This window comes from Lepidochelys olivacea (genome assembly GCF_965140295.1).
Source record: "Lepidochelys olivacea isolate rLepOli2 genome assembly, chromosome: 2".
In the NCBI taxonomy this organism is placed as follows: domain Eukaryota; kingdom Metazoa; phylum Chordata; order Testudines; family Cheloniidae; genus Lepidochelys; species Lepidochelys olivacea.
Window position 1 is genome coordinate 189,721,931 of NC_140412.1, and position 24,240 is coordinate 189,746,170.

Below are 24,240 nucleotides of genomic sequence, written 5' to 3' on the forward strand. Positions count from 1 at the left end.
TTGCTATGTGGTTCCTTGCTGCATCTATTCTTTTATGTGAAAGGTGACTGGATTTACCTAGTTAAAAATCACAAAATTTCAAAGCATACAGTTAAGCAGCAAAGCAGGAAGATTAGGTGGTCATGCAAAAATATTTCAACTAATTGTGAGAGCACAAAGGGATTTACAGAACTGACAACAAAAATTTTGCCTTAAAAAACAATAATATGCTAGAATCGCTTTCGGGAAACAAGAAAATGGGCCTACTGAACTCTTGCCAATCAAAGCATCACATGGTGCCTGAACTCACATTGCAATTACTGCCTTTCTTTAAATAACCTGTAGCGAGGGGGCGTGGCCTTCCAGATGGAGGGAGGGATAGCCATGACTGCCTCCTAGTGGGCAGAGCCAGGACACCCATGCCCACCTTGCCAGAAGCAGAGGGGCGGGACAGGAACTGGAAATATAAAAGTTGGGCCCTCCAGCTGAGTTGGAGAGGGACCACTGGCGGAGAGGACATCTCCAATGTGCTGTTGGAGCTTGGATCCAATAGCGGCTTCTATAGCACCTGAGACCCAGAAGGGCTGCTGGTTGCCAGAGACACCGAGGGGCTGCCTTTAGCTGTTTACCTCGGCGAGATGAACAATGACCCTGGGACTCAGGTACCCCCCTTGAATGGTAGTGTAGGAAGTAGCCCCGGGGAGCCAAATATAGTTCGACTGTGTTGTTGACTGACAGCTGGCCAGCATCTTGTGGGTGGTCCCCGCTGACCCCGTGGCGGACCACTCCGCCACTGCTAGGGCCTGGGCTGGGACCTGGTGGAGTGTGTGTGGGCCTGTGTCCTTCTACCCGCTGCCACCCCACCTGGGTGTGGCAGGATCCCCACTCTAGGCCAGGAGGCCTGTGTTTGTCAGCAGTCTGCCACAGCCAGGACCCCTGACTATATGCCCAGACAAAGCAGGGCACCAGACTTTGCTGCCTGAGGGCTTAAGCTTATAGACTTCACCTCTCTGACCTGACTATAGGCCAGAGCCCTCTAACTGTTTGGTGCCTTGCACTGCCTGAGGACCTGGGCTCTGAGATTATTGATTACTCCGCCCTGCCAAGTGGCGGAGCCCCAGTGCTAGTTCCCCCTGAATTGTGCCCCTCCAGCCGCACGGAGGGACAGCCGTGACTGCCCTGCATAACCACAGAAGTGTATAAATTGTCACATTAAGGAACCCCACAGGTGTATCCTGACTTTTATCAGAACGTTTCAAACACACAGGAGCAGCCTTAACCTGAGTTCTAGAAGGATGCTTCAAGCTGGGCTTGTGCCATTTCCTCTGCTGTCCACACCCACACAGAACGCACCAGAATACAGCCGAGCTTTTCTAAGCATGCGTTTGCCCAAAAGAACCTACTTTTCGGCTACTGTGCAACTCTGACGTCTTTTCCTCTGACAGAGTAGACTGACAGACTGCTAAGGGCTGCGTTACAATAGCCTCAGGCTTGACCCAGCTTGTGCCAGTAAGGTCAATTTACCATGCAGTGGAACAGAGGCAAAGGGAGTCCAGCCGGGCACATCCGTTGTCTGTTTTCTGACGCCACATGCTCTGTGTGCTGGTGTGACCAGAAGACCCAGCATGTTCAAAACCGTATTTACAATCTAGATTGAATTGGGGAAGAGAGTGGGTCTTCAGGTATGTTTTTGTTTTAAATACCGAACTAGTTTACAGCTAGGGTGACCAGATGTCCCATTTTTAAAGGGACAGTCCTGTATGTAAGCCCTCCTGCAGGTGTCCCGACTTTCTTAAAAACAGGCAAATTGTCCTGTGTTTCCTCTCTCTCCCTTCCTCCCCTCCCCTCCATGAGTACTGGTGGGTCTTGCTGCTGGCTGGATCCCTTCTCGCCAGCCGCCCGCCCACGAGTGGTGAGTGGCGGGGGGTCCAGTGGCCGACGATGGGGGTGGGTGTCCAAGGCTGGTGGCAGGGCAAAGCTGCAGTGCGCAGGGCTGGCTGCTCCCCGTGCTGCGTCATCAGCGCAGCCCCCCTGCTGCGTACCAGCTCTCAGCCAGCAGGGCCCCGTCCCACTTCCGGCCAGTGCTGGCTGCGCACTGCGGTGGCTGGTGTATACGGGCAGGCGCCAGGGGGTGGCCAGTTATGTGTCGCCTTTGCTGCCCACCCGGCAGCCATTTAGATGCTCGCCCTCTCACTGTCTCGCCCTTTCACCTCCCCTCAGCCCCGGTGCTCTTCCATATTTCCCTCCCTCCCCCCCCCCCGCGTCAGGCTCATCCCGCTCCCAGCACTGTGTGGAGAACCAGCCCCACATCGGAGCCGTCAGCTCACCAACAGCCTGGCCAGCTGGCTCCTTCCTACCCACACTGCCTCTGGCTGGGCCAAGACCCTCTGGCCTGAGCCTCTGGCCAGGAGGAGCCGAGCCCTGCATGTGTCAAAGCCCCGCAGAGGGCTGGCATGGGGAAGCCTCTCTGCCCCTCAGCTATGCTCTGGAGTGGTGGTGAGCAGGAAGCAATTTACAGCCTGTTTGTGCCCTGACCCTGCAGGCTCCACAGCAGCCCCTCAGGCAGGGGCTTAGCACTCTCTTCACCACAACCCTGCTCCACTACCCTGGGTCCTGCCCCCAGGGAGCACGGGGCTGCTCTGTCCTGGAGGCACTCTCCCTTGCTGAGCCACCTCTCTGGCTGGGTTCACAGATGCTCCTGCACTCAGGTTCCCTGAACCCTGGTGCACAATGCATCCTTAGGGCTTAACCCCTTCCTGCCTGCGCTGTAGCCCAGCGACAGAAGGCGACTGGATTATGGTGGGTTTCAGAGTAACAGCCGTGTTAGTCTGTCTTCGCAAAAAGAAAAGGAGTACTTGTGGCACCTTAGAGACTAACCAATTTATTTGAGCACAAGCTTTCGTGAGCTACAGCTCACTTCATCGGATGTAAGCTCATGCTCAAATAAATTGGTTAGTCTCTAAGGTGCCACAAGTACTCCTTTTCTTTTTGGATTATGGTGGTGGTCAGTAGCAGCCTGAAGGTATTAGCTGCCTTTCAACACTATGCAAGCAGGACAGGACAAGCTGCTTCCAGCCACCTGGGAGCCCAGGGAGAGAGGAGCTCTGCAAAGACACAAGCCAGGTCATCCCTTCCCCACCTCCTCCTCCTCCTCCCCCCCGGGCCTGGAATAGACACCAATTTCTCCTGGTGCTGGTGGGTGCTTGGCCCCCTCCCCCCAGCCCCGGCCCCATTCTAACCCCTTCCCCAAAGTCCTGACCCCAACTCTGCCCTCTCCCTGCCCCTACTGGACTCCTTCCCCAAATCCCTGCCTCTTCCCCTGAGTGCACTGCATTCCTGCTCCTCCCCCCGCCCTCCCACAGCTTGTTACGGAAAGCGCTGGGAGGAGAAGTGTGGACGCGGCACACTCAAGGGAGGAGGAGGAGGTGGAGGTGAGCTGGGGCGGGGCGGGGAGCTTGGCTGCTGGTGGGTGCTCCAGCCCCAGAGCACCTACAGAGTCGGTGTCTATGGCAGCTGGAAGCAGCTCCCATCCCACGCAGTGCTGAAAGGTTGCTGTTGGCCACATTCTGGTGTGATCCCTGACAGAAATCTGGGGGGTAGGGCATGTGACCCTGCACGCCCCCTGCCCATGTGTTGCCTTGGGAAGACGTGGCAGCAGATACCAGGAGAGGTGGGTCCATCTTGGGGGCCCAGTCATGCACAGAGGGCAGAGAGCGTGGGGTAGGGAGGGTCAGCTCGATTATTCATGCCCCCCCCATGTGATAGAGGTGTACAGGAGTGTGTGTGTGTGTCACCTCTCCCCATGTGATTGTCAGGCGGGGGGATAGGGGATGTTTCTATCACCCCTCCCTGTGTGAACCCTAAAGCCTTGAAGAGAGAAGGGAAATAAAAAGAATCCAACGATGCAGTATTTCTCTTTAACAGGGGCTCAGTCAACTTGATGTTAATTTGAATGTTTGTACTGCATGGTTCTGACTGACTGCCACTGAACTCACTTCAATACCCGTAATTTTTCAAGGTGTCCGTATTTAGCATAGGAAATATGGTCACCCAGTTTACGGCAGTATTTTGTCATGATATGACAGTTGCCAATTCCTTCAAATATAGCAGTAGAGCTGGTTGAAATTTTTTATCAAAGTAATTGAGGTGAAAAATGGCTTTTTGTCAAACAAAACTTTTCATGGAAAATGGTCATTTTTGACAACACTCGCCCCTCTCTTAATGGGAAAACCAGAAACAGAATGTTTTCCGTAAAAGGATTTTCAAAAGTGAAATTATTTTGGTTTCATTTTTTGATTTAAAAAAAACACTGAAAATGTTTATGGGAGCTTTTAACAAATACATTCTCCCCTGCTCCCCCATGAAGAATAACGTATTTTTCTACCAGCCCCATGTAAATGCATCTTACGTAGGGTGACCATATTCCCCAAAGGGAAAACGGGACACCGTGTAATGCTGGCCTGAGGCCGCCCCTTGCCTCCCTCCCCTGTGAGGCTGGCCTGAGCCCCGCCTGTCCTCTGCACAAGGCTGGGGTTGCTGCTCGCCTGAGCCCTGTCCCTCCCCACCCCCCCCTATGAAGCGGTCGTTGCTTGCTGGAGCCATGCCTCCCCCTTCTGTATGGGGCTGGCATTGCCTCTCACCACCCTGCACATTCCTCCGCATTGCACCCCACTTTTCTGACAAAAGTGGGCGTTTGTCCCATTGGTTCTTGCAAGTCAAGTCGGCAAGAGCCAATGGGATAAATGCCCACTTTTGCCCAAAAAGTCAGGACAGGGCTTAAAAAAGGGACTGTCCTGGGCAAAATGGGACATATGGTCACCGTCATCTTACAGACAATGATCATCCACTTCCTTCTGCAAGATGAGCAGTGTAAGGCTCCAGTCCTGCAAGGAGGACCACAGAGGCAGATTTCTGGATTTGCCTGCACAGAGAGCATTGGGGGTTTGGAGACTAAATCAATTAGAGCCTAGTCACACACCAGGGGAGAATGCCTAAACCAGAGTGCTCCACAAAAATCCAAGACTTTTCATGTACCATCATGGGCTACAGCATACTAGATACATACAGAAATAAGAAGCAATAACAGAGTTACAGAACCCAAAAGTAACGAGGTTTATTGTCATGAAAGAGGCAAGTGCAAATTAAAAAGAATTTGCCAAACAGATAACAAAAGGGGGACTATTCAGAAGACCTCTGCTTGGGATCCGGTTTTAGGTTGTTTCTTTAAGAAAAGCCATGTTATGTGAGGTAAAACCTCGCAGTATGCTACAATCAGCACAATAATGCATAATACCTGGATATCAACCACGACAATGCATGATACTGCCAGTCCGGTAACATATGATACACCCCAATCCATCCTATGAATCGAGGCACACATGGAACACCAAAATAGGCATGACAGTAATTGACAGATAAACCATTACTTCACCCCATCCAGGAGTTTAAAAAGGCAAAACAGCATGCAGATACTAATGGCATTATCACTACACAAAGCTTGTGATTGTTACAAAAGGAAAAGCTAACCTCAGCATGAGCCACAGTCTAACCATTCCCACTTTCTCAAAACAAGTCCTTAATCATCATAAACTGACAAATTAATACAGGTGAAAGTAGATTTTAACAATCTTTATTAAATCCCCATTAACTAGAATCAAAGCAACTGTGCCCTTAATAGGAGATAAGGTAATGTAAGTGGCTTATCGCCTCTAATTCACTAATCCAGGAGGCAGGAAGTGCCAATGACATCCATCTCTAGTACATATTCAGCAAGACCAAGAGTGACACCCTGTTAAGATATTCAGTAATTCCCCTAGGCGGTGATGGTAATCATCTTTTCCCCAGATATTCCTTTGACTTGGTTAGACGTCAGTTTGGCTACAATTTTTTTCTCTCCTGTTTTATTTGGAGCACATATTATTTGGGATTTAATGATCCTACCAGGCATTATGTCCCTAAGGAGAAGGGGGGGAAAAAGACAGTTACTAACACAATGCTGTGTATAGTCATTGCTTTCTAACAGTTTCTTTGCCAATGAAATATAGCTTTCATAGTCTACATAGAGTTGATATTTCCTGCAGTCTGAACGCAAAGTGCAACAAAAATTCTACTGGGGGTGGGGGAGAAGGGAAGGGAATGAACCAAAGTGCCAATTGGTGGTTAGGGACTTCATCCACAAAGAGACTTTGGTGCCTAACAGCCACTTTAGGCGCCTAAGGACAACATTTAGGCAATGCTGAGCTCTGCCTAACACTATGTGCCTCAATTTCTGCAGATGTGTATGCACAAAACGGCCTAACTTTTGGTGCCAACTTGCTCAGCACTCTAGTTCACACCTAAGCCCCAGCAGGATTCTCAGAATAGGCATTTCCCCACCTATCTTGCCTGCAGGGACTGATCCATTAAGTGTTCCCAGAGCATGTCTAAATCCTTACAATGGACCGCGGGGGCGAACAGATGCGGAATTTTGCAGACTGGGGCATACCACCTTCTCTGTGATTAGAGCACTTACCTGGGATGTAGGAGGCCTGTTTTCAAATTCCCACTCTGCCTGATTTGGAGCAGGGACTTGGACTCAGGTTTCCCACATCTTAGCCTAGTGGTCAGGGCACTCACCTATCAGCTATAAGGGGCTGTGAGTCTCTCTCTCTCTGGGTTTTGGCTGCAAGGCCACAGGCTACCAAAGCAGCTGACCTGGCTTAGGCATCTAACTCCAGGACAGGATGCGCCCTCTGGCCTGGACTTAGGCGCTGAGCACCCTGAGAGGGGTGGGACTTAGCCTCAGCATTTCCTACCTGCTCACTTAGGTAGCTCTCCATTCAGTATGCTGGCTTCTGTGAATCCCCTTCTCAGGCACCTAACTCTCCTCATGCATTGTATGGTGGGAGCCTGGGTGCCTAACTCGGGGCTGTGAACTCCATCAGGCGGCAGGCTGCCTTGAAGTCCGGCATGCCAATGCCTAAGTGCCCTTGTGTATTTAGCCCTAGGTTTCTTTTCGCTGTGTCCAGAGATGTGGCTTCCTCCACTTTCCTTGGCAGACCATCCCACACTCTGATAAGGCTAAAGTCATTGAAAGAAAAAGGCAAAGAAAGTCTATTCTTAAGCTGTATATGTTGAATAAACCAATGTTAGATGGGCTGCTGCACGGAAACATACATTGTGTGGCGTTGCATCTGCTTGTACCAGGTCTGACTAGGGCCAATAGACTTTATAAAGGCAATGGAACACATTATTGGATGTACCAAATTGCTTTTAAAAAGTGTACAAATTTCTACAGACAGCAGATACATTAATGCAAAGTACCACAATTATTTTAAGTGTAATCTCACCCTTGATCAATCGTTTCCATTTTAAAAATGCCCAGTCCTTCTACATGCAATTTGCACTTTTCCAAGGGAATACACAAGGTATTTTTGAAGATAAAGGAGCAGGTAAAATCTTCATTAATCTTTGCAGTTTCTGGCATCTGCAAAATAAAGAAGGATTACAGAGGCACAGATTAGGTGTATCCTCTTATTAAAAAGCGGAATAGAAGATGTCTATGGCAGCTTGCATTAAAAGAGAGAATGACCATGAGAAAGTCATGCCTTAGTCAATGAGACAAACAGCTGAGGTCAGAGAGTTAACAGAAACCAGAGATGTTAGTCATCTGGTCCATTTCCCTGCCAAGACAGAGTTGTTTTCCACATAGATTCTCCAAGGCTTTGTACGCTCCAATTTTAAATGACTCAAACAATGTAGTTGCCACCACTTTCCTTGGGAGTCTACCATCTAATAGATTTCACTTACAGGAAATAGTCTTTTAATATTCAACCCAACATTTCATTTGCTCAATTTCATTCCATGCCCCTTCATTATTGCTGCACATGCTCCTCCCACTCCTCAGTGTTTATATACAAGTAGCTGATTCTCATGACCATCCTACCTGTTGTTCAGACAAGATATTCTGCTCCTTTAATTTTTCCTCTGAGGTCATTCGCTCCAGTTATTCTATTTATTTGGCCTCTGAATTTTCTCCAATTTGTTAATATCTTTTTGGGAATAAGGAGCCCAGAGATAGAAATGGGCCCAAACCAAACCTCCCAGTTTGAACATCCCCAGACTTTGCAATCTGAGGCCTGGTCTACCCTAGGAATTTACATTGGTATAGCTACCTCTCTCAGGGGTATGAAAAATCCAGACCCCTAAGAGATATAGCTATACTGCCCTAACCCCTGGTGTAGATAGTGCTAGGTCGATGGAAGAGGCTACTGCCTCTCGGGAAAGTGGATTATCTCTAGGTTGTGTCCATGCTGAAGTCTTAGCCTGGCACAGGGCTCTGGGACTATACTACCCTTCATCAGATAGCTGTATTTTGGATAACTATTCCCCGGCTCTATCAATTTGCATTTTATCAGGATGTAAATACCATTATTATGTTGGATCATATTAAAGAAGTTCTGTATTAAAATCACAAATGAGTTTGATTCCCCATAGTTTAAATTCCAGGGTATTACTAATTAAGAGGTCTCTTGGTTTTTGGTGCTGTTTCTCTCCCTCTATGTGTGAAACTTGCAAGCTGCTAATTGTGTTAGTACATTCTAAGACAGAGTCTGTTCTCAAAGCAATTCACAGAGAGAGAGACTCAAAGCAATACTCTAACAACAGAAACAGCACTCAGAGACTCCCCGCCCTTTTGTTGTATTAACAATTGTGATTAAAATAGAGATAGAGGATGGATGTGGATGGATGCTTGGTGTGGATAATAACTGAATGATCAGGGAGGTGCCAGCCTAAGAATCACACAACCCTCAGGTGCACCAGTGTAACCCCACCCTGGCCAGAAGCATGAACTACGGAGGGAGATGTGTCTCCCAGAATCCCAGCTCCCCTTTGTAGCACAAGCCAGAGAAGAATTTGGCCTTTAGTCTACAATAACATTGAGTGAATATGTTGTTTGGATCATTAATAGAAATGTTGAATGAAATCTTGCCTAACCCTGATCCCTATGGCACCTACTGGCCTATCGGCCCTTCACTTGGTACCTATCCGTGTGTCAGTAGCCTGTGAGGCAGTTTTCAATTGACCTGAATGTACACAGAGTTATACCAACTACAACTCATCTTTCAGCCAGGATTTTGTGAGGGACTGTGCCAAGGGATTTAAAGTCCATCTTTATGACATCTTTAAAATGCCACAGCAATGCCCAGTCAAACACTGCAGCCACCTTTGTAACAAGAGGAGCTGAAAGTCTGGCTCCTCACTCTGGTATTTAGCCCTATAACAAGAGGCCTGGTTTTCAAAACATCTGAGCTCCCAGCAGCTCTCCCAGAGGAGTGTTGGGTGCTCAGCACATTTGAAAATCAAGCCACTTATTTAGGTATCTAAATATGGATTGAGGAGCATAGTTTTAGGTTCCGATTTTTGAAAATCTTGACTGCGATGTTAGCAGGTAGAATATCATAGAATCTCAGGGTTGGAAGGGACCTCAGGAGGTCATCTAGTCCAACCCCCTGCTCAAAGCATGTTAGGTTGGGGTAGCTCGGGGCACCTACATTTATCTGGAAGCAGAGCTCTATGCCCTTATTTTGTAAAATATCCAGATGCTCAGTTCTCACTAGCGGTCTGTCTTTCTAGTCACAATTCTGGCTTACTTATTTACCTAGCCATCCATCCATAGGCGTTTCTATAATACCCATCACCAGGGTATCTATGCACAGCTTCGCCAGTCATTTAACTTCTTACCTCCACCTTGAGAGGGGGATATTGGAACGTTAGTGTGAGTTCATCAGTGAGCTTTTCATTAGTTTCCTGAATCTCAGCAATAATATTGACTTTTAGGAGAAGTTCATCCTCAACAGATGTTACAGTCTTCATATAATCATCAGCTGCAATATTCAGAGGGAGCTGAATAACTGGACAAACAACAGGGGGGGAAAAAGATGTTAATGCAGCATTTTCTGTACACAACAACAGAAGGCTGAAGCAGAAAGTCAGTTGATCTTCATGAAAATGTTTGGTGATGTCTATTCTACATAGACTTGATGTGCTGCATAGCTTTAATTATGGACCAATAAATGGGAACTGTTTTGCTTCTGGTCTAACATGGTTCCAACTGGGGATGTAAGTAACAGTTAAAAAAAAAAGCAACCCTGTAACTGACTAAAATTTTATTGGTTACACGGTTAAACATTTAACTGGGGAGCAAAGGGGGGGGTGCTGCAGGATCCCCACATTTTACCGGGGGCTCCGCTACCAGCCCCTGCGACGCGGGGGATCCCAGACACCAGTCCTTGCTGCAGGCCCAGCCGCCTGCACCCAGGGAATCCCCTGCCCATCCCCGCACCCTGGGTTTCTCCCGGCTGCTGCCCCCCAGGAAGCAAGGGAGTCCTGGGCTCGGCAGCAGGGGAGTTTACGTCCCTAGTTCCAATATGGGCAGAAGGTGAATTATCTGCAGAGGCAGTAGGCCAACACTCACCGAAAAGGGTGGGGTTGCAGTTACTAAGCAAGCCATGGTTAGGGTTGAGGAATGGAACTCCAAAGAAAGTCCCACCCAGGCCTTGGCACAGTAATGATGGGGCCTATATGGGTGAGAACCAGGGACATGAAGACCCTCTGGGGGAAAAGTTCAAGTGAGCAATATCTGATTGACAAGGGAAGATTCTGTCCCATATGTAACTCTCTTGGCAGAAGCTTTCAGCACTTATTAGTTATAGTGTGTTTCCTTGATTCAGAAGTAGTTTGATAGGATGGATTGTAAAGTGCTTAAGTGCATTTGGACGTATGAAATGCATAGCTGCATTTGGGCTACTTCCACTTCTTTGCCAGAGGCACAGGACAGAAGGTATTTATTGGGATTATGTAAATTCTCTCCTCTTCTTAACTTTGCATTTTATTCCTAATTTTCTGGAAAACCTCCTTAGTGCTTGTGAAAGGCTCCCACACTTGACTTGCAGGAGACCGAATTCTATCTAGCCACAAAATCTCCGTCCAACTAATCTTCTTTAAATTTCCTGTCCTCACCTTTAAAGTCCCAACCTATGTAGCAGACCTCCACCCCCATTTAGTAGTAGAGGAAGTGTCCTATCACATACTTTCTGTGTATTCAGATGGCCATTTTATATATGTGATACACTCATGAATCCCGAGAACTGAACGTATTTTAGCCTGAGTGACTGACTACTCCTCTGAAGATTCTTACTGCAAGTGCATTATTTGCTGTTAATTATTTGTCATTCATTAGTCTCCTGTTTTAAAAAATTTCAGTCATCTAGCCAGGGATCAGAAATACTCTCTTGTGACCCCCAGTGGCACACCATGAATAACAAAGACAAACAGCTTTAGCGAACAGTTCAGGAGCAGCCCATTGTCTGAAATTAGTTTGTGTAAACTATTCTGCAAATAACAGCCGAGAATGAATACATTTGCAGAAGCCCTGAATCAGTTCATCAACAATTTAGAAACAGAAACAACACAAAAGGGTTTAAATTCACAATCCCTAATGATTACACAACCAATAATCCAACCAATTTTAGATGCCAAAATGTGCAAATTGGTGTGTTGGTTTTAGTGCTGTCGACACTCATCCACTGGGAACTGAACTGAAGTTAGCAAACTTATTTCACACAGGCAACCAAAAGGCCATCAAACTAAATGCAAATGTTTCAGATTATACACTCTTTGGGAATGTCTTTCTTTGTTCTGTGTTTGTACAGAACCTAGTATAATGGGGTTCTGATCCATGACTGGGGCTACTAGGCACTGCCATAGAAGAAATAAATAATGATAATTATATAGACCTTCCCCTGCACAAATCCCTCTTTGCTATGCCATAAGCATCGTCAGACCCCAGGTCATACACCTGTGTTGATTCACAGTCATTCCACACTAGCTGTCTTGAAGACACATTGCAGTATCATAAGAGAAGGCACATGGGATATGACAGATTCATGGACCCACCAGGTTTGCTTTCAGTCTGGACAATCTGTTTGATGGATCCAAGATTGGCCTCTACTTTCCCGGTGTAGCACTGCAGTTGGCAAGAGGCAACGAGATTGATCGTCCACGCCCCAGCAGAGCTGTTTTTTGCAATGATGTTCAGATTAATGGGATTGCCCAGCCATAAAGCTTTTTCGCCCTCTACCTCCAGTTGGATCCCAGCCTGGAGGGGTGGAGGAGTTGTGCTGTGACAAACTGCCAAATTTGAAGAGTTCAGATAGGAGCAAGCCTTTTCCACAGCTTTCCTTTCCTCTGGAGAGCCTGAATACCAGGAAAAGGAAAAGCAAAGCTAAAGTCATAACAAATAATGTGCACTGTAGTTTCCTCAATCTGGTCCAATTTTTCTCTGTTTATCCTTCTGCTAAAATATAGACAGCACAGCAGGGCATGCTTCCCAGCACTGAACACTGCATGTTTAAACTAGTGTACAGATCTCTCCTGATTTTACTCTACCGTAGGATTTAAACAGCAGGTGAACACAGCAGGCCAGATTTTCAGAAGTGACCAGTAATTTTGTGGGTTGTCAATTTCAGACACTTCAGAGGACCCCGATCTTTAGAAGGTAGGTGCTCAGCACTTCCTGAAAATCAGTCTATCAAGTTAAGCACCCAAAAAACACTACTCTTTTTTGAAAACTTAGGTCACCAGGTTTACACAACTCGGGGCAGGGGAGGATGACTGGGAGTCAATATAAATATGTGGTGGCCAAAAACTACACTAAAAGCGTTCCATAGAACTTTGTATATACAGAATGGAGTGTGAAGCAGGTTCAGATATCCCAAGGCTTCTGTTCACAAGAATGGGCTAGCACAAAGACCTAAGACTGCAAGAACTGTCGAGAAGAAAACTCATCTAAAATACCTATATTGGAAGACTGGTGAGAAGAAGGATCAAATGCAGAGTCTAACTTAAATGCCTTTCTGCAATGTTCCTCTGATTTCCCAATCTGACTGATCCTCAGATGAGATGTTTTAATAGTCACATTGCTTAACATAGCAAGTTTCTGGGTATGTGGTGGGGGGGGAGCTGTTTCTTGAAATATGATATAATTTGTAGATAGAAGAAGGTATGAAATGGAGCAATTTTGGATCAAGCAGAACTGCTGAATCTATTGGGCCTATTTCTCTTGTTACTAGCATGCTTGCTACAACCTCTTACTGGAAAACAGCCAGCAGGTGTCACTGCAGACACAAAGATACTCAGCCAATATTCCTGATTCCCTCGCTGTTTCTGAATGTATTTTGCCGAGTAGTACACTTTAAATGTGCATTACTAAAGCAGCCGATTGGATTTCCACACTGATAAAGCATGTGACTACTCTGGTGTCTGCAGAGAATCACGTGACCAACAGTCTCATCTTATCTTCTACAGGATGCTGGAAAGATCTCGGCTACCGGTCACCTTCTGGGAATTTGTACTGTGCCGTAATGTCTTCCCTCGTGTTCTTCCCAACAGCTTTGGTGCTGATGCTCTTCCCAATGGCCTTGGACTCCTCACGCAGTTTGACAAGTTTCTGTTTGCCATTCACGTTCTTCACCTGCCAGAAGACCCTGTCGGCATTCACTTCAGCAAACACAAACTTGGAGTCGTAGAGCAAATAGACTTCCCCACTTCTGATGGCTTTTAGTGGACAAGGGCCGCACTGGTAAACACCTAAAGAGTATGTTGAATGTTACTTTCTTTTCACGTGTATTAAGTGAGGCTCCATTTTCCTCAATCACCACATACACACAATATCTCTGACATCCCACAGCAGTGGCCCACCCCCTTGGTAACTGAACCTGGCAATAAATACTACTCCACACTAGTTCCGAGCCCAAAACTTTTTCGCTTCTTTAAGTAGCAGATTTTTTACATGATGAAATGTGATTTGTGTCAAAGGTGCAGAGCTCAGGGAGGCCTGTAAGAGCTTCTATATATTTTACTCTCTTTAAGAATCACAGAATGAGAAAGACACAGTCTTGTGATTCAGGGAGTTGGACTCTGGATTCAACTCCTGGTTGTGCCATTGACCTGCTGTGTGATCTTGGGTAAGGCCCTTTCACCCTCTGTATCCCAGTTCCCCATCTGTAATATAGGGTAATACTACCCTATTTGACAATACTTCCTGTCATTTACAGATGTATAGAACCAGGGCTAGTAATATCTTCTCAGGGAAACCCTACAGAAAGGGCAACACTACATGGGAAACCCCCGAAGCTGCAATTTGTAGTTTCTGACTCACTGTCTGGGTGGGGAGAGGAAATCATGGTCCTCCCAACAAATAGCCGTTGTGAAGCCTTTGCAGAAATCCCAGGGCTTAGAAGGTACTGGGACCTTGATGCTACTCCCTGGGCCTCCTGGCTAGCAGCACAGCACCTGCCTCCTCCTCTACCATACCCTGTTCCCCAAAAGAAAGCAGTGTGACAATGTTATGATTAACTGCAATGGAGTTTTCTCTGTGGTTTGCAAGAACACCAGGTAGAGAAACTGTTCCATGACGATGCAATCTCTTTCCACCTTTCCGAAGCCAATGAAGCCCTAATCACATGGGGTTTCCCTCCATAGGCTCAGAGGAGTGGCTCCCTTCCCTTAGCTGTTTTAGGATTAAAGGAGTGGGATTTCTTGTCCTTTCAGTCCATTCGCAATGCATAGTGGGGATGGAGGAGGGATTGTGGGTCAGTATAAGGCCCCTGAAGTATGGGCTACTGGACAGAGTACTGGACTGAGACTCAGGAGTCCTGAGTTCTATTCCCAGCTCTGCCACTGACCTGCTGGGTGACCTTTGGCAAAGCACAGCTTTGTGCCTCAGTTTCCCCATATGAAAAACAGGAATAATGATACTGACTTCCTTGGTAAAGCACTTGAAATCTACTGATGAAAAGTGCCATATAAGTGTTTTATTGTTATTTGAAATCTGATTGATTTTGTAAGGAATGCTTTTTTCTCAAGACACTGGGAACAATTCCCCATAAGAACCATTCAGGTTCAGTGCATTAAGGGCCTTGTCCCAGTTTAAACTTCCTATTCTTCATTACAGTCTGTCTCCCTCCCTCACTCTGCAGTCCTCAGTGCTTCATTAGATGCCATCTCCCTCCAGCCTCCTCCTTACTCTAGAGTAGGAGAGATCTGATAAATAATCCCATTCTTTGTATGTTCACTGTTGGTAGCCCTGGTTGCAATCCTCAGCTCAGCTGATGCTGCTAGGAATCCTACCACAGTCTCCCCTATGAAACCAGCTGCAGACATGCAATTTCTAAGCAGGTTTTACAAAGCAACAAAAGATTCCTGAAGCCCAAAATCACGGCTGAGCATTTCCTGTGAGGTGCTGAGCACCCTCAACTCCCATTGACTATAATAAGAGTTGACAGTGCTCAGCAGCACTGCAGGATCAGGCCCTTAGTATTTATCTGTATGTGCTGGAGTTCAGCATATTTCAGTTTGCAATGATAATTCTAGGCCTTCTTTATTTCAGCTCTTCTGACTCCTGCTACAATTATACAGTTGCTAACTACTCTATTCCCAAACCCAAAATGGCAAGGGACAGCATATTAAATAGCATCTGTAACAGGGGCTAATGCACAGGCCAACCCCTTGAAACCTGCTTTATCTGTAGGATCTAGAGATGTATACTGATGGATGTTGGAAACTGACCCGAAAAGGTACAGGCTGAAAAAGTGTGTCAATAGAATTTACTGTAAAATAAAAATAGCGCTTTGCCTTTCTGTAGTGCTTGTAATCTGAGGACATCAACATGCTTTGCCAACATTAATCAATTAGTCTTCACAACACTCTTTTAGGCAGGTAACGATCATCTCCTGTTCAGTAATGGAGGCCCAGAGAGGCAAAATGACTTGCCCAAGGTCACCCAGTAAATCAGGGTAGAGATGAGACCAGAACCCAGATCTCCTGATTCCCAGCCCCATGCTCCAACCCCTTAAACCATTTTCATTTCCTAGTGCCCGGAAATGTTTGATTTTCTGCTTGCAAAAATGCCGTAACATTCACATCCATGGCACCAGCAGTGAGGCCAAAGGACTCTCATTTAAGAGGTCAGAACATAGGGCTGGGAATCAGGAGATCTAACTTCTGTTCTCAGATCTACTCCTGTGTGAACTTGGGCAACTCACTTGGCTCAGGTTTGACATGAATTGGACTAGTCAAGTACTTAACGTCAAGCAGGTGTTTATGGCCTCTTCTCAGCAAAGCACTTGATTTCCTTGTAAAATAGTCCCCCGCTCCCCAAAATCACAATAGAGTCTCTTTGTTTGTAAATCCTACCTTGACTTATCTCCTGTGGGGTGGCATCAACTGCCTGCCAACCATCAAAACCCTGGGGCAAGTCTGGCCTTTTCATCCACACATCATTCCACACGTGAAAATTCCTACATGCAATTAGGTTGCAAAGTTAAAAACAAAATTATTTGCACCCTGCAATTTAACATGCATATTCAGCCTCTTGGACTCAAAGAGCTGAGCGATCGGACTGATCCCCCAGAGGAAGAGGTGGGCTCAGTTTTGTCCCCGGACTCATTTTTACATCAGATATACTTTTTTAAAGAATGGGGAAAAAAATCTGTATTTTTCCATGCATTACATCCTTTGTACATAATGAGAAGAGAGCTGTAAAGCACTGCAGCAGTCTTACATCTTTCTGTCTTTAATTGTCAGATTGTGATCTCCTTACTCACACTGACTGGTAGTTTACACCGCAGCTTTACTAGTGGTGGCAATGAGACTAATTGGGGAGCCATGTGCTACTCAGCCTGAACAAGGAGGCCACAGCCTGGCCCTTTATTTGGGGAGAGCGAACAGGGACATGCACCTGTGCAGAACAAGACCCTCCTCCAAAGCCTGCTGGCTTTGGCCAATGGGAATCTTACTGTTGACTTCAATAGGCTTTGGACTGGGCCCAGAATGAAGCTGGGCTCCTAAACATGACCTGCCTCATTCACTATAAATCAGCTAGGCTTTTGATGTACGCACAACTCCATCTATCTTTGCTCAGACCATTACGTGATCATTGTTAAAAATACCCTTAATGTTATTTTTTAAAATGTATGGCCTGATCCAATGTCCACTGTAGGCCATGAAAGTCTTCCACTGATTTAAATTAGAACTGGATTAGGCCCTTACCGCTCATGAGCAAAGTATGATTTTCGAAGGCTCATAATGCGGCCAAGCCAACCCCAAATTGCATCAAGTCACTTGAAAACACTTCTCTGGCCCGAGAGTTGTTTCCATGACAAATGTCAAGCACCAGCCATGTAGGCACTAGAACCAAGCAATACATAAGGTTTTTTGGTAATGAAAAAAAAAGGGGGATTTTTTTTTTTCATTTTCTTCATCCACAAAGATGGCTGAAACACTTTTCCATGTGGTTTGCAGGAAAATTCAACTTCAGAAAGAGACCAAGCATGCAAAATTTCAGCTGGATAGGATAGAAAGAGATGAGCAGGACAAAACAGGGGCTTAGAATGGAACAGCTTGGGAATCCTTAACTACAGCTGGTGCTAAGCTATAACACAAACCCTACTAGAGCCCAAACTATCTCAGATGCAGTCTAATAGGGAAATGCCTAAAGAAAATATTCAAGCTTCCTCTTATTGTTCAGCTGCAAACTCAAAATAATCGAGAAGTTCTAAAAGAAAAATTTCCTTGTGATTAGAAATACAAAGTAAAGTTCTACAGGAAAGCTTCAGGAGTACAGGAATTATCTAGCATTCTTTAGAGTTACCAGACAGAGTCTGATGTCATGTCATCCAGTTTTTCGCCTCTTTCATTCAGGTAGATGTCAACTTTCAGATTTTCCTCAGTATCGTGAGCTGAAGCGAAGTTAGACACACTTCTGGCTGGAATCCCCAAGCAGCGCATGACTGAAATATAGACGAATAAAACATCACTGGGAAAGGCTGTTTGGAAAGTTCCCCACCACCGGCTGCACTGTGTGTGGAGGAATCTTTCCCCAGTGTTTGGTTGATCAGGAAAGATGGATGGTACCGTGTTTTACCTGTAGTAAGAACTCCGGAGAAAACCCAGCACTGACCAAAGCAGATGGGTTTTTTTGTTTTGTAGTATTTCTGCAAAATTAGGGCACTTCCTGTCCAGGCCATGGGAGAGGTTCCACCAGTATAAATTCCTGACCAGTTCCCAAAAAGGACTCCTGAGTCATCATTGGAATTAACCTAAGACACAGAGAATAGAGAAAACGAAGTCTGGCAAGCAGGGCCGGTGCAAGGATATTTTGCACCCTAAGCGAAACTTCCACCTTGTGCCACCCCGGAGCATCGTTTATTATAAACTTCCAAAAATGAATCCTGCATAATGTGGCATTGTTCATTAGAATTAATACACGTTCTGCTTGAAAATTGATTAATTTCATTATTTAGTCTACATATTTAATGAAATAAATGTTCTTGGGTCTCCTGCATGTGTTTAGAGTCCCTCTTGCCCTCCCTCCCCCCCGGCATGGATCTAGAAAGTTTTGGGGATCAGAGCACAGAGCTGGGAGTCAGGATCTGGCTTCTATTCTCCACCCTGGCACCAACTCACTGGATGACTTCAGGCAAGTTACTTCCCCGTTCTGGGCTTCAGTTCCCCCCAGCACTAAGGTGTGAAATGGTTCCTTGCTCCTGGGCTGGAAAGTGCAATGGAGGCGGGAGGGGGTGTCTGAAGGCCTGTCTTCCCCACAGGTGTGAGGCGAGGACAGAGTTCCAGCCTCTGTCATGATCGTCATGGTTGCTTTACTCTGCCCCATGCTGCTGAAGCCCCTTACTCAGAGAGCTCTGGCCCAGGGCAGAGGCGTCTGTGTCATTCTGGACCTGATTTTGAGAGATGCTGAGCACTGCGGTTCCCCCGATGTCTGTGGGAACTCTGGGGTTCTCAGTACTTCTGAAACTCAGGGCAATTTATTTCAAATGCTGGGCCAGGACTGAGCCTGCAAAGGCAGGTCCATATACACCCCTCAATCCACAGCAGATCTCCCATCAATAACAATACAAGCAATCAGGAGAATGATGAGGGGCAGTTGGCCCAATGCTGGGAGTGGGGAGGATATGGCCCTAATGTGGTCACTAAACTTCTACCTAGTAAAGTTACTGGTGCATCTGCTGTCATTCAGCAGGAGAACAAAAATTTCTTGGGTGCTGCAGCCTGTCCAGGGTTCAGCTGCACTTAACCTGAGTTGCTCGCACACTTGCAGTGGTTGTGCACCACGCAACTGGCCATCCATGTTACATGAAAATCTGATGGTGTCGTAATTAGACTTAACAGTTACTGCCACATTTCCTAGAGCTGCTGTCCCAGGCTGGCTGCAGACTCAGGTAGACAGAACTGTGTCGGCTAGACTCCCATCACCTTTGGAAGATTTTCCTTGTAGTCATAAGGGCTTGAGACAGCTGTGTTTCTTCACGGAAAACTTGCAGTGTGTTGCCCTTGAATCCCTGTGTTCAAAGCAGGACTCCGACAATGACTCCCCAGGTGACCTTGGGCAAATCACGTCCCTGTTCTCTGCCTCAGTTTCCCCAAAAATGGGGCTCTATTTACCTGCTCCACAGGGCTGCAGGGATGGACGGGGATGAAGCCTTGGAAGGTGGCATGTGCTGAGGACGGTTACACTTTTGCAGCTCTTTAACCCTGTATCCCCTGGCAGGCCATGATCCACCCCCACAGGTGGACCGGTGGCCACGGTCTCCTCTTCCTTCCCCCACCGCCACTGCATTGCTGTCAATAGGGCTAGCTGCAGGCGGGCTGATATCACCCACTCTGATCTGTAGCTGGCAGCCCTCGGGCAGCAGCCGCTGCTGCAGCAGGGGGTCCGGGACTGCCAGAGCCGGAGGGAGCGGACTAGGAGTGATGCGGCAGCTCGGGGAGGAGGTGGCTCCGAGGGGCCGCGGGCGGACAGTGACGTGTGGCGCGATGGAGGGAGGCAGCGGGGCCCGCGGTTGCAGAGGACGCCCGCAGAGGTAGGTGCTAACGTGGCTGCGAGCGGCCCATCCCCCCGCCGGGAGCAATAGTGTAAAAAAAAATGGGGGGGGGCACCACTTTTTGGTGCCCCCAAATCTAGGCACCCTAGTGGTTACACTGGCCCTGCAGGCAAGAGACCCAGTGGAACTCAAACCTGTCATGGGGATCCCTTCTGTGCCTGCACTTGCTCTGGGCACAGGGCACCCACTGTAGCTATGGTAGTTAGCAAGGTGGTCAGCCAGCTGCCCATGTTCTTCCTGTAAGGCTCAGACATCCAGAGAGGAGGTGTAACTCAGGCTGCTCAGAGGAGCTGTAACTCAGGATGCATTTTGCATCATAAGTTCTTCTAGTGCACTGAAAGGGGAATGTACCATGTACAACAAGCTGTTCTCCTGATTCTTGCCCCACCCTCCTCAGCTGCAGCGAGTACCACTTCAGCATAGCAGCCATGAATCCGAGAGCACTGGCTAGATAATGTGGGGATGCTACATTGCAGCTACCTTTTCCCTTGGCCAGTTTCTTCAGATCCTGTCCTTCAGATCCATGTGCGTTATAAGCAAAAATCCGTTTCAAATTAGGCCTGTAATGGTTTTCTAAATGCCAGGGGCAGGGAAGAGATTGAGACAGACAAACAGGTGGAAGAGGGGTTGGAACAAACTGATTTGCAGCAGCAAAACAAAAAGAAATGAGTCAATGGCAAGTCACTTCTCGGAGAGACTCACCAAAGCAGACATGGCTCTGGACACAATCACAGGATCTTTTCTAACTTTATGCTTGAGTTTACTTTTGTCCAGGAGATACATACAGGAGTCCAAGACGTCTTCCTCAAACTGTTTTGGAGATAAAAAACAATGGCCTGTTTATGTGCTGCTCCAAATGCAAACTGCCTGATGCTAACAAGTCCATTTGCGCAAAAAAACCGAGGAGGCCTTGTAGCACCGTAGAGATTCACACATTTATTTGGGCATAAGCTTTCGTGGGCTAAAACCCATTTCACTGGAATTTTCTTACAGCAACTAATCTATAGGACTGAGATTAACCTCCAAACCTTCTTTATTATGTCAGATGAATTTAGTGTCCATGAAAGGTACTGGATTGACTTCCATGGAGACTGAAGTTCACCAGTTATCCAAGGAACAGGGCCCCAGAGCTGCCATACCTCTGCCTAAGGCCTGAAATGGAAGGACCTCATCTGGGGGGCAAGCATAGACCAGTCTCCATGCATTAATATAGAGGACCTTATCCAGCAATCCTTACTCACATGAGTAGTCTTTAGTTACATTAATAGTCTCACCAAAGTCAGTGGAAGTACTCATGTGAGTAACAAAAGCTTGTGAGAGTAAAAGGGAGAATGAATATATATTGCAACCTAACTGTAGAGAGACAAGGTGGGGGAGATAATATCTTTTATTGGACCAACTTCTGTAGGTGAGAAAGACGTGTATACACAGAGCTCTTCTTCAGTCCTCTGAGACCTTTCTCCCTCGCAGGGTCTCAGAACCCGGGCTCCAATCTGAATGCAAACGTCTACACTGCAATTTTATAGCCCCTGCAGCCAAAGCCCCGCAAGCCCGAGTCAGCTGATCCGAGCCAGCCACAGCCATACCGTCTGTCTTTTATTCCAGTGTAGATGAACCTATTACTTTGGTTTGTTTTTTTTATTTATTACTTGTGTGAACACACAATTTAAGAAATATGCCAAAGAGCACAAGAGACCAAAGCTCTCTCTTTATCTATAGCACACATACAGATTTCCTCCACTTCTCTGCTAACGGTATCTCAGAGCTGTCCTGGAGGGTGACCTTTCTGAGTTACAGGGTAGTTCACCCATCATGCCCATTCAGTCACTGGTCAACCAGTAAATGTGTAAATTACATGATGAGGTCTTTAGACCTTTTGGGCCCAGTTCTCCCCTTTCTTACACTGATGTAACAGTGTGGAGAATCAGATCTTTTATTTCGTAACACTTTCTGAATATCATTATCACATTAATAACAACCACTTTTTAAATCAAATCTATCGTTTAGGGTTTTATATTGTCTGCAATCATGGTAATATCTGAGTGCCCACCATGTTAAATCAACAGCAATAGCAAAGTCCCTCATGGACTTCATGGAGTTTCTGGCATGTCTCCCTTTTCGGGGTAAAAAACTCTTCTTGGACTAGGGTTTTTGCTTTCTATCTTTTAGATTTCATTAATTTACCTTTTAAAACCATGTCTTGGGGGACTGTGGCTTGGTGTAGGGGGGTTTGAGTAGAAGGGTGTCCGTGCTGTGTCATTCATAGGGTGGGGAGGCCTTTTTGAAGAATAAGGTTTCACAATGTTTCCTAAAGATGATTAGACTCTGGATTTGCCTGAGGTCCTCTGGAAGTTGGCTCCATAGCCACCTCCCCTCTACCAAGAATGCTTTGTCTCACATGCTTCATGTTGGACATTGTGATCTGACTATAAATATATAAAACTCCATTCTCAGGCCCTGATTCAGGAAGGAACTTAATCGTGTGTGTTACTTTAAGCAGGTGAATATTCCCTTTGAAATGAATAAGATTACTCATGACCTCTGAGATATGTGTGTGCTTACGTAGCTCCTTGAACTGGGGTCTCAGCGAAAGGTCACATTTGTTGGAATAGCACCTGCTTATGTTGAGAGAGAGAGAGTGTGATCACGCCCATATTATTACAGTCTTTTACCTGTCCAAAATTCCAGGGTCTTCCAACTATATTTTGTACTGATCCAACATAGATGTAACCTGTGTCACTGAGAACGTATTCCAATCTTTCAGTATCATTAGGCATGAAAACTGTGTCAGCTGAAGAAAACACATGAACATGTTACTTGATTTTCATGCACTTGGTAGAAAACTTTTCAAAGGCTCAACAAGTCTTTTCTGTTCTTGAAACATAAAGCTAGTGAAGCCTAGAGTTAGCAGCACTGGTTCCAGACTAATGATTAAACAGCGTTCAGATTTAATCCTGAACTTTCTTCCTTCCCTGGAAAAATAACCATGTTCTCTATGAAATAGTAGAAAACATCTTTCTTTTCAACACCTACTTCTTCACAGTGAACTGGACAGTGAACCCCTTTTTCCCATCGATGAGCAGCTACTCAGAGAAACAGTGCCATTGGCTTAAATGGGACCATTAGGGTGAATAATGGAGCACCAATGGAAGTAAGGGATTCACAGTCAGGCCCAGTATCAGTGCTAAATATTATTGGCTGACGTTCCATGGCTTGAAGAATTAGGCGTCAGTGTTTTAAAGAGAAGAGGAGCAAGAAACTGAGACTAAAGAAGGAAAGTATAAAGAACACATCATCTCCTATAGCAGTCATTGTAACTACATGTCACGAGGCCATTTCTATTACCTTCACACCAAGGGTTGAACAACACGTAGACAACTTTGTTTCCAGGGCTATAAATGTGAGATCCAGTTTTCACACTCAGAAAGTATTTTCCAACAGCTGCATCTGCCGGACTGGTCACAGTTACCAGGCACTAAGCAAAGCACAAGGCAGGCGATTATCCATCACATTGCCCCCTCTTCAGTGTGAACAAATGTGGTACAAGTAACACTCTCTGATCTTACAGCAATGAATCTAATCAAGCCTGTGGCATGTGCTGAAGGGAGAAATGGATGGGAGGAGGACAAGGCAGCTGTCAGAATATAGCAATAGAGCGATGAATTCAACGGGATGGTGTTTCTCCTATAAAGCTAGTGAGCAGACAGCAGAAGCCAATCTCAGAGCTCTGAGTATTCTCTCGTGTCTCCCAATTAACTCCCCTTCCCATATTGCAGTGACTCTTTTCCAGGCATAGAAAAGGGCTGGGCACAGCTTCCCTTGAAGCCTGCTGATGCTGTTCCATCTTGCGTCCATCTGCCTCAGAGCAAGCCCCTAGAGAGTGACACAAGTGTTCTCTCTCTCCCCAAGGCTGAGTGTAGTCCCTGCTTCCACAGCGCCCTCCAGCCCTGGCATACCCAGAGCACCCACTCTGCCATTGCAGCACCAAGTGGTCCTTTCATTTGCCACTTGAATAAATTTTGTGTACAAGTGATCTATCTACCTCCTTCCCATTGGTGTTAGAGATGTTGGCACACCAGCACCGGGAGTCCTGCCCAGACCTCAGGTTCATCAACAAAAGGGTCTCGTTGGATTCCATTGGTTTCTCACCTGGAAATAGATCAATACAAAATACAGAGGAGGTGTGAATCAGCATGTGATAAGATGACAAGGTCTAATGGTTAGACCAAGTGTATGGTAGTTAGGACTACAAGGTTCTATTTCCTGTCCTCATGCTTTGATCTATAATCTAGCTACCAGCCAAGGTATGGAAGAAATTAAG

The 24,240-nt window shown here is 46.4% G+C and overlaps 1 protein-coding gene across 1 annotated transcript in view; it reads right to left on the bottom strand.

Annotated features, from left to right (window-relative positions):
• Positions 1-5,141: 5,141 nt before the first annotated feature.
• The window catches only part of TGM4 (transglutaminase 4), a 29,826-nt gene continuing 10,727 nt past the window's right edge, over positions 5,142-24,240 (bottom strand). Inside the window, exons 3-14 of the mRNA XM_084620922.1 lie at positions 23,962-24,068; positions 23,265-23,394; positions 22,592-22,710; positions 20,622-20,729; positions 17,945-18,119; positions 17,672-17,810; positions 16,216-16,319; positions 13,357-13,608; positions 11,917-12,216; positions 9,703-9,872; positions 7,308-7,444; positions 5,142-5,933 (exon numbers count right to left, since the gene is read on the bottom strand). Coding sequence (XP_084477048.1) covers positions 5,792-5,933; positions 7,308-7,444; positions 9,703-9,872; positions 11,917-12,216; positions 13,357-13,608; positions 16,216-16,319; positions 17,672-17,810; positions 17,945-18,119; positions 20,622-20,729; positions 22,592-22,710; positions 23,265-23,394; positions 23,962-24,068 — 1,883 coding nt within the window. The 3' untranslated portion in view covers positions 5,142-5,791. The remainder of the gene's footprint in view (positions 5,934-7,307; positions 7,445-9,702; positions 9,873-11,916; positions 12,217-13,356; positions 13,609-16,215; positions 16,320-17,671; positions 17,811-17,944; positions 18,120-20,621; positions 20,730-22,591; positions 22,711-23,264; positions 23,395-23,961; positions 24,069-24,240) is intronic.